This window comes from Triticum urartu, chromosome 3, assembly GCF_003073215.2.
Source record: "Triticum urartu cultivar G1812 chromosome 3, Tu2.1, whole genome shotgun sequence".
NCBI lineage: Eukaryota > Viridiplantae > Streptophyta > Magnoliopsida > Poales > Poaceae > Triticum > Triticum urartu.
This window is the reverse complement of record NC_053024.1, coordinates 44722194-44732964: the sequence shown is the minus strand read 5'-3', so window position 1 is coordinate 44732964 and position 10771 is coordinate 44722194. Positions and strand designations below refer to the sequence as shown.

The 10771-nt window shown below is 46.6% G+C and overlaps 1 protein-coding gene across 2 annotated transcripts; it reads left to right on the top strand.

Moving 5' to 3' along the window:
- The first annotated feature begins 7793 nt into the window (after positions 1-7793).
- On the top strand, positions 7794-9958 carry LOC125547874. Of its 2 annotated transcripts, XM_048711617.1 has the most exons (7): positions 7794-7975; positions 8569-8620; positions 8723-8810; positions 9042-9156; positions 9231-9426; positions 9508-9615; positions 9697-9958. In XM_048711617.1, exons 2-6 carry the CDS (start codon positions 8612-8614, stop codon positions 9595-9597), a joined length of 498 nt encoding a protein of 165 aa, XP_048567574.1. In that variant the 5' UTR covers positions 7794-7975; positions 8569-8611; the 3' UTR covers positions 9598-9615; positions 9697-9958. The 2 variants fall into 2 exon arrangements, with proteins under 2 accessions (XP_048567574.1, XP_048567573.1); XM_048711616.1 differs by having other exon boundaries at positions 7796-7975; positions 8723-9156.
- The last annotated feature ends 813 nt before the right edge of the window (positions 9959-10771 follow it).

Here is a 10771-nt window from a genome sequence, read left to right as displayed (position 1 = left end):
GTGCTGATGGTAACCATCAACGGCGACTGGCCTCCCGTCTCGCCGGACGACCTTGTCAAAGCTCTTGGCATTGCGCACGGCATCCAAATAAATGACTTGCTCGTCGAAGTCTGTCCGCCACCGGCTGATTTCTTCGTCAGGTTCCGGACAACTTTCGACTACAGTCGTGTGTTTGAATCTTCCCGGCGTTTGTTCTGCGATGGCGCGCTGGTGAGCTTTGATCGGTGGCACCCAGGATGGGGATCAGTGCCCTCTGAGCTTGAGTTTTTAACAAAGCTTACCTTCCACGGCATGCCTCGACGTGCTTGGAACAGCGAGTCCTTGAACGAGCTTATCAACGACCTTGGAGGTGAGCTCGTAAGTATGTTTGTTCCTCCAGACAGCTGGGCTCTGGCGGTTATGGCATGGATGAAGAAGCCGTCCACCATACCGAAGGTGATTGGTGTTGAGATACCGGTGTAGGAACCGGGGTTGTACTATTCGTCACCACCAAGGCCGCCGCGGACCACGTTAGGGATGTACCTGTATCGAGTGTTCGTGCATGTCGAAGAAGTGGTCAATCCATCAATCGAAGTCCTGTCGCCGCCGCTGGTGCCAGGGTCCGTCGACGACGTCCATTACAGGAGTCAACGTCAGACTTTCCCCGTGTTGCTCGGAACGATGGATGGCACAGGGCCTACTCCATCGCGCGGCGGAGGCCACTGCTTCTTTGGGAGAAGAGGCAGGGCTGGCTGCCTGGATGTGCTCTAGTTTGAGGTAACAACTGAATCTTTTCAGATACTAGTTAAATCCGAGCTATGGGTGTGAAGCACTGATATGCCAGTACATTTGATTGTGACCTGTTCTAATTTTGTACCTGAACTTTTTTTAGAAAGGTTGTACGTTAACTTAATGTGCTAGCAGAACTTATTGGTGTTGTCTGTCTGTTCTCTTTGCACAATATTCAAGATATTTCCCCGTCATTGATAAAGACGATGAACCGTTATGTACGACTTTGTTGGTTTCAACATAGCCCTTCCCGTAGCGATCTACTGCTTCCATCCTGATTGTGCCACCTGCGTGAAATTTTTGTATGCAAGTTCAGTGTGCTATGATGTTCTATATGATTGTGTCAACTATACAAGTTTTTACTGAGCATCAGCAATGCATATGGCTGAAAGATGTATTTACGAGCATCGACCGATGGGTCTCTCTCTATCTATCTCTCTCTCTCACACACACACACGCGCGTGCGCGCACATGCACAAGTGGGACCCGTTGAATTATTTATTTGCTCGTGACAGCTTTTAATTAGGTTCCACTGTAATCTAACTTTTTTCTTAAGCTATTAATTGAGCTCAGTGACTTCAAAAAGTTGTACAGAAGCCTTGTTTGGGCCTTTCCGGCGTCGCTGAATGTGGGCTGAGTAACCATGTTAGGTTGTACTGTACTACACAGGCCTTTTTTTCAACATCAGCAATGCAACTGGACCGACAGTTGTACACAATATCCGGGTCAACTTATTATTCTCCGCCCCGCTGGGCCGCAAACTTTTCTAGGAGGTATGCATTAGGCTTAACAAAAAATGGATTTTAAGAAATAATAAATGGGATGTAATTATAATAACTGGACAGTTACTATGCACCAAACACGTAATTAGTTTGAAAAATATATTATTTTTGGAATTTGAAAATTTTAATTTCATTACTTGTTGCGCGCGCAATATTTCGTTGGATTTTAACGTAATACAACTTTATTTTGAAATTATATTTAACCTGACTAGAAATTTCGGATAAAAATATTTCGGATCCCATCAAAATGTGGGAATTTTTTTTAATTCTGTTTTGAGCGGTTGTTTGAAATTATTAATCATTGTCCTAGCTAGAAGTTGGGTTGTACTTTTAACAAACTGTAAATGGGCTGTAGTAAATTTCATTAGAATTAAAAAATGGGCTGTACATTCTTACAAATCGCAAATGGGCTATATGTTCTCTGCCAAATCTGAGTTGTGGGCCTACTAAGTTGACGCGTACCAAGGGCTTTGTCAACTTAGTCAATATAAACGACTCTAGCTGCAGTGATCGTACGATGTCCATCCAACGCCCGTAGTGCTTCTTCAACCTCTGGTCTTCTTGCTCTAGCCGCCCAAAGCAGCGCCGGTCGTGTCGCGTGCTCCTGCCTCCCGTGGCCGGCTGTGATGCCGCGGAGGCCTCACCGCCCCGTACTACTCCCACCGCTGGCCAGGCCATCCCTCTACTCACCCACACCCCCTGTTATTCTGCGGCAACGGCAGCCTCACACTGCAGCCAAACCAGTGAACCCTCGTACTCCTCTCCGCACGGGCTTCCACTGCTGCATCTTCCCCGGCTCCGCGTCGTCCCCTTCCTAGGCCTCGCCGTCGTCCAGACCACCGCCCTGGTGCTCTCGGTGCGGCGTGGTCAACGTGGTCAATGACCGACTTCCATCAGAAGAGTACTGTACGTGGAGAGGCTGACAGCTGGGTCCAGGCGGCCGCAAGGAAGTGCCTCCTTATTACGCGCAAAATAATTATTCCTCCACCTGACAGCAGGGACCCACTGGACGGGCCACCTTATTTCGCGAAAAAAACGTTTCCCCCCTGACTGCTGGGGCCCATCGGACGGGCCAGCGTATTTCGCGAAAAAAAAACGTTTCCCCCGCTGTCAGCTCGGACCCACCGAAAGTGCCTACCTATTACGCACAAAAAATGAATACTCCCCCTGCTAGCTGGGACCCACCATGGTGAGAGGCTGACTTGTGGGCCTACTAAGTTGACTGGGACGGGGGCCTTTGTCAACTTTAGTCAATATGAACGATTCTAACTCCAGTGACCATACGATGTCCATCCAACGGCCGTAGTGCTTCTTCAACCTTTGGTCTTCTTGCTCCAGCCGCCCAAAGCAGCGCTGGTCGTGCCGCATGCTCCTGCCTCCCATGGCCGGCTGTGCTGCCGTGGAGGCCTCACCGCCCCCTACTATTCCCACCGCCGGCCAGGCCCTGCGGCGATGGCAGCCTCACACCGCAGCCGAACCAGTGAACCCTCGTACTCCTCTCCGCGCGGGCTTCCACTGCCGCGTCTTCCCCGGCTCCCTGTCGTCCCCTTCCTAGGCCTCGACGTCATCCACCGCCCTGGTGCTCTCGGCGCGGCGTGGTCAACGTGGTCAAGGAACAACTTCCATCGGACGTAGACTGTACGTGGAGAGGCTGACAGCTGGGTCCACGGCCGCAGCAAGGAAGTGCCTCCTTATTACGCGGAAAATAATGATTCCTCCACCTGACAGCTGGGACCCACCGGACGGGCCACTGTATTTTGCGAAAATAAAACGTTTCCCCCTGACTGCTGGGACCCACCAGCTACACTTTCGCACGCAAGGAAGTGCGTCCGAAAAAAAACGATTCGCCTCCCTGACTGCTGGGACCCACCAGCTACATCTTCGCACGCAAGGAAGTGCGTCCGAAAAAAATGATTCGCCCCCCTGACTGCTGGGACCCACCAGCTACATCTTCGCACGCAAGGAAGTGCCTGACAGTCAGGACCCACCTGGTCGAAGCGTACGTAGCGTTGTCATTCTGGTCGCGAACGTGTACGTACATACTGGTCGATGTAGAGGCGCGCACGTGTCATAGTAGAGGCGCGCATGTGTCGTAGTAGAGGCGCGCACGTAGCATGTACACGTACGTACAGCGGCCAGGGTGCAAGAAAGAAAATACGGCCACATATGTGTACATACGGGCGGGGTCTCGAACGCCTACTCACGCATACGTATAGCCAGGGCTCGTGTACATGGCTGGGTCGGAACGGAGAAACAGCGTCGTCGTCGTGTTCATGGGGAGGCAACGGAATGCGTCGTGTTCATGGGGAGGCAACGGAATGTGTCGTGTTCATCGGGAGGCAACGGAACGCGTGGGAGCCAACCAGTTGGGTCGGAACGGAATGCGTGGTCGTGTTCATCGGGAGGGCTTGGAGGGAACAGGCGATGGAAACGAGGCCTGACGTACGCAGAACGGAGGGAATGGCCTTGTGTTCGACCGGCCACGTTCGAAACGGGATCCTGTTCATCGGGAGGGGTCTGGCGTACCGCAAAACGGAGGAAACGGACCTCCTACGATCGAAATGGGGGTCCTGTTGATCGGGAGGGGTGTGGCGTACCGCAAAACGGACGAAACGGACCTCCTACAGTTGAAACGGGGTCCTGTTGATCGGGAGGGGTGTGGCTTACCGCAAAACGGACGAAACGGACCTCCTACGGTCGAAACGGGGGTCCTGTTCATCAGGAGGGCTCTGGCGTACCGCAAAACGGGGCTCCACGGGATACTGTTCATCTCCACCGTCGACCTCCTCCAGCCTCCACGGGCTCCTGTTCATCCAGCCTCCATCGCGCGCTACTCCACCGGCTACTGTTCAACCACCCCTCCACCGTCTACTGTTCATCCAGCCCTCCACACCACGGGGTCCTGTTCAACCACCCGCCACGGGCACCCCTCCACCGTCTACTGTTCATCCAGCCTTCCACACCACGGGGTCCTGTTCAACCACCCTTCCACGGGCACCCCTCCACCGTCTACTGTTCATCCAGGCCTCCACCACACCACGGGGTCCTGTTCATTCAGAGGCAACGCCACCGCTCACTGTTCATCCACCCCCCCCGGCAACGCTCACTGTTCATCCCAGAGGCAGCATCGATCGGGTTCAGTTAGTAGCAGTAGCGAAGGAATCGCTCGATCGGGTTCAGTTAACAGCCATCGATCGATCGCCCGAGTTCAGTAACGCGTAGCCTGCAGTGCAATCGCTCGGGTTCAATTAGAGTCCAACGCCTCGCTCGGGTTCAGTTAGAGCCAACGCCTCGCACACACGCGCATACGTGTACGAGAGAAACGCGCATTGCTCGACCCCCGACCTCCCACCATAACCGGGAACTCCCCGAAATTTTCCTCCCCCTCGCTTCTACCACAGTTTTTTCCGTCATGGACGGCCCAAAGAATGTCATGCAGCTGCATCTCCGGCCCGCCCAGGACGAAAAGCCCATTTTCTGTCATGATTTTTTGTCATAGAAGTAGGAGCCCACCACATCTATGATGATACCGGGTTTTGTCACAATTATCGTCATAAAAGTGTCATATGTATGACAGAAAAAAAATTCGTTCGGCCCAAAATGTCACGGATGTGTCTTTTTTTTGTAGTGCGGGGAAAGGAGACTTAAAATGATATTATGCGTACCATCAATATTAATCGTGTGGGCATCAGGCTCCAGTATTCCATATGGATCTTCGCCGTGGTTGTTGCCTGATAACATTTCATATGAGAAAAATGAGTAAGAATCAGAGATGAATTGAAGTTATGAACCAGGTGTTAGTAAAAATATACCAATTAGATTTTGAGTGGCATGACCCGCATCAGGGATCGTTTTCATTCCTGGACTATTGTAAGTTGGCTGGATCGGTATAGGTTGTTTGCTTCCATAAATAGACTTTGTATCTGAATGAACAAAAGAGGGGCCCAGATACATAAGAAATAAACACTCTTGACATTATTGTAGCATAAATATATTTCAATGAACTAACCATTTTTTTGTGAAGACTCCTCTGGGTTACGTAGGTTCACGATTGTACTGAGTTGGGGGTTCTCCTCCCCTGACATTTGGGTGAATGGCAATTGTCGTGAATGTCGCTGAATCTGGTACGCATCATTTCTGTGCAACCAATCGGTCTCATTGTCATAATAAATATTCTCGTTGAGCTGCATCGAATTTGGTCTAGGCTCTTCTGCACATGTTATGATCTGCAGTTGTGTGACTGCCGTTTGTCCGGTAGCTCGCACCTATGAGACAATGTTACTGCCATCGGCGACGGCAGCAATATGCTTATTATGCTCACTGGATTTGGGTTGTCCCTTTAATAGTTCCTCTGTATTGTGTGCATACTGCTCTCTTTCCCCCGTATCTCCAGCCCATTATGGTCTAAATAGACAAAGAGTATATCATTATATGTCAATACCATTGGGCTATACATCACCAAAGTCGACAGTCATTACCTTGTGATACAGCCGACTGTGTGTGTTTCGTTTTCCAGGCCATTGATGTCTGTTGTGCCATTTTTTTGTAGGCTTCACACCTTCTCTTATTTATCTCATCCCTATTTTGTGCATACCGCTCTCTTTCCCTGTGCCTTTTTATCTCTTTACGCTCTGCAAGTCATGACACAGTTCAGCAGCTGAGCAAAAAAAATAAGAAATCGAGTGATTGGGTTAAGTACCCAAGGAGTGGGTGTTGCTTATATCCTGGAACGGTGTGCGCGCCCTGTTGGGAGTGGTAGGGGCCATACGAAGTTCTTCAACCCTGTGAATGGCAAATTGTTATAATACAATTATATTTGAAGTGGCATCTGACCGAGGATTTTCATATCTCAAAGTACTGACTATTTCTGGAAGTTCTGACTAATTTTCTTATGAAATTCATCTTCAGCAGTTACAGGGATGAGTTACTTTTCATAGGTGCATCATTATTCGTCTGCAATTTACAGAGAGTCAAACAAATCTGGGATGTAACAATGATTCTCCATTGCTTTCATGTGTTGGTTAAATTACAGACTGGCAGCCGCTGATGTATTTTAGTATATATCGAAGGATAGAAACAAGAGGAAATGAGGGCGCACCTACGTTGCAGAGGAGTTCGTGGACGGTGACGCCGTCGTATGAGCTCAACGGCGATAAGGCAAGACAGCCTAGGTGGCGGCGTCTTAAAGCGTCACCAAGCCTGGACGGAGGCGACATATAAAAGGCTCACAAAGTCCAGAAGAGCATAGACCTGTGACAGCGAAGTACTCGTCGTCGCGTCCGTCGTCGGGTACCTCGCCAGCTGCGTAGGGCGTAGGTCAATCTGGATGCCTGGAGGGCCGGCACGGGTTTTTTTTTGTTTCTGTGCAGTTGAACAACCCATCCGGAGATTACGTGATGTTTCCCTTGTAAGCCTTGATTTTTCCTAGGTGGACTAACTTTTTTTCGCGGAACGTGGGAGGGCAGTTTTCGTCTGCCCTTGTTAGCTCTTTTAATAGTAGTAGAGATAGAGATAACAAAAATGGTTTCAATCGTTTTGTCCATCCTTTCACTAGAACAAGCTCAAAATCCCCGCAATTTTTTTTTGCTCGAATTGTTTCAGTAATGTGTCAAGTGTTTTCATAAGCATTTAAAATCGATGTTTTGTTCAAATGGAAAATGCCCCCAATCTCTTCTGGATGGTGGATGATTGTTTGCAAAGCATGTAGACACGAGCGAAGGAAAGTGAGAAGTCTCGTCTGGTGTATATGGAAGGAAATGGACCGTGGCAAATCATGCTTTACTAGCCAAAATACCCCCATAAAAAGTAGAGTATGGAATAAGATTTTGAGTAAACGATTCCATATGTGAAGGATTATCCTAAAAATGGTAATTCATGATGGAAAGAGTGAATAAAAATGCATGACATTTTTATTTAATTTTCAGGGGAAAATATTAATTTGATGAAAAATGGTACTCCCTCTAATCTAATAGAAAAAATGTGTCGTGCTTTTTTTGGATCGGATGGACTATCTTCTTTTGAGACAAAGAATTTGCTTTTTTAGGTGAGAGAAAATCCATATAACCTTTTTTAATTTTTCTAGGGGTTATATAACCTTTTTTAAAAAAAATTAAGGGGTATATAACCTTTTCAATTAAGGGAGAGAAAATGGATGGCCAAGAAAATAAAGAAGTCCCAGTGCGGCGTTCCCAAAGCCCAGTCCAGCCCAGCTCGCTTACCTGAGCTTTCAGTTTCAGCGTAGGCCTCTCCTATCCTCTCCTTCTTGACCGCCGTAAAAATTTCGCTAGCCCTAACCCTCCTCCGCCTCCCCCTCACCCCCTGCCCCCGACCGCGCCGCCTCCGCCTCTGCCGCCGCGGCATATCCAGCCTTCTGCGGCGACCTCCGAGTGTCTCATACGCTCTAGATCCGTCGACCTGAACCAATTGTAAGCAGTTTAAGACTCGAGTCCTCCAGTATTTTGTCAACGTGTTGCTAAGTCGACCGGGCTTTTAGTCGTGCCTGCTTGCATTGATTTCCTTGCCTCGATGTAGCTGTCCTATTGTTTGCCGTCCCTACTGGCATCTTGCTTTCACCTGATTTTGCTTTTTCTAAATCTTCTTGTACTTATATATCACGATGTTTGCCATGTTTTCATTCTGATGGAATGGGGGGATTAAATCTTTACAAAGTTTTGTAGAAAACAACGCAGAGCGAAATCTGCTGCATCCGTAGCCTGGTGGTTGCTAATCTTGTAGTGTTATAGTAAGATGGTATTGCAGCAGATTCTGTAGTTCAAGTCGAAATATATAAACTACTACTCCCTCCATTCGGAATTACTTGTCGCAGAAATAGATGTATCTAGATGTATTTTTAATTCTAGATACATCCATATTCGAGACAAGTAATTCCGAACGGAGGGAGTACTTAGTAAGAATTCCGTGGGTAGACAGCGAAACTGATAACTGGTTTTATGGCTGGGGCTCTTGATGAATTAAATCTCATATGCATTTCTTCTTTTCTTTTGCTGTTAATGTACAGATTCGTGTGAGGCACTGCAGAATATAAACTAAAAAGTCTTACCATGGCTCAGGTGAATATATTGTCATTTTCTCTCCTTTTTTTTGTATGTTTTTCTTTCAGTCAGTTCTCTTACCATCAAAGCTAATGTCTAACAACCGTTTTTATGTTTTAGGATGCTGTTGCACTTAATGGACTAAATGGCGACCGTCATAGGCAGTTTCGTAGGTCTGTGATACCGATTCTTATGTATAATCGGGAAGGTGAAAATCCAAATAAACCAATTTCTGTTATTTCGGGCATAGTCACGGTCTCTGGTGGAGGGTTTTGCCACATAATAGCATACAAGGGGTTACTTTTTCCCCCAGAGGCACACAAGTACAGATATGAAATTGTTTTTCCCAATGATATGAGGGTAGACCTTGAACACCTCGGCGTGGAAAGACATGGTCTTTTGGCTGGTTTCTATTGTCATGTTCCTGTTGAAATTGTAGATGCTGTCCACTTTGGTATTCAAACTACGAGGAACCAAGAACTTAAGATGTATGGATATCAGGTTGATAATGTATCAGGGCGATTACAAAATGATCTAACTGATGGCTATCTGACGTAAGTTTTTTGCACAATGTAATTGAATTGTCAATGTTTTGTTTTTGTTTCTATTCTAATATTTCTGTAAATAGTCATGTAGAGGAACAATATCAAGAGTTCAGACATGATTGTACACCTTCATTTTTTTCTCGAAGAGGATCACCTGTTTTCAATGAGCAAAGGCAACTCGTCGGTATATCTTTTAAGGATATTGGTGTAACTAAAGCCTTGGATATTGGGTATATAACTGCCATTCTTCCAAGATTTTGTGGAGGAGACGATAACATGGTAATGTGTTTTCTGGTATCATTATAATGTAATCTTATGTTGTTTGCAATGCTTATTCTTTTTTGTTTATGTTTTGTTTAGCCTATGTCAGATGTCTTAGAACGTATTAGACTTCTTGGAGAGCAAAAATTTGCTATGCCTGAGGATCTGGAGCCTTCTCCTTCTCCCTGAGAATCATATGGCTTGATGGTAGGCATACCACTCTCATTCTGGCATGCATAATCTCTGCCGATTGCCTTATTTTGACATTGCGTAATCATCATTTTGTAGGGCTGCTGTGTGAACTTTGAAGGAAGGCAAGGTGGCCAGAGGATTGTTGTTGGTTTCTTACGTAGCTCTAGCTTCTCCTTGACTGTTTCTAGTAGTCTAGCCGTTTGAACTGTATGTTGCATTTGGTTGGTGTTGTTTCACCGCAAGCTCCTTCACTATATGTAACTATGTGCACTGCTGTGGTCCAAACTTATGTAGTAGCAGGGCATTATTGTGAAGTGAGATTATCCAATCAAGTTGAGCTATGATCCAGCTTCTCCTCTCCTTCTGATCCATTTATAGTTTTGTGGTTGTTTCCTTTCCCACTTATGTGGATGTCTGAATTCTCTGTCATTCTACATACCTGGTTAGCTATAGGCTTTCCATTCCACATTGTGCTGGTGAAGAAAAAGACTGAAAATAGACATAGACATGAGACACACATGACCATATAATTTAGCTGGCATGTTGAGCTGACTTGGGCAATTAGTGGTTTGGCTGTGAGTCGGTGTGACTGAATGCATAGTTCTGTCAGAGTAAGTGCAGAACCAGTGCTCTAGATTGTCAGATCTGATGTCATTATCATAGATGCTGAAGAAGTGTGGAGAATTCTTTGAGTTGCAGTTCAGATGATATTGTCGCCGAAATGGATGTTACTCAAAACATGTTATCCACCCTGAATACAGAGCTATCTTCAGGGTTCCATTATCATTGAAAACGAGGCTGACACCACAATAGTAGTCTTCAAATACGAGAGGCTGACACCACAATAGTAGTCTTCAAATACGAGAGGCTGACACCACAATAGTAGTCTTCAAATACGAAAAACGAGTTAAAACTCCAAAAATATACTAACAGCAAATAACAGAGCATATACTAGCATTAAAGAATTCTCCAAGTGGCATCAAACCTTGCACAAAGAAACAGAGCGCACGCTAATCGACTGGGTGTCGCGTGAAGTTAGAGAGGTGCTGATTGGCCAATGTGGAAGAAATTTTTTGGGTTTGCAGTATTCCCCCTAAGTTAAATATTTTGTATGAACAAGTGCTGAAAATCCATGAGCGCAGTTCAAATGCTTTTATTGTTGAAATGGATG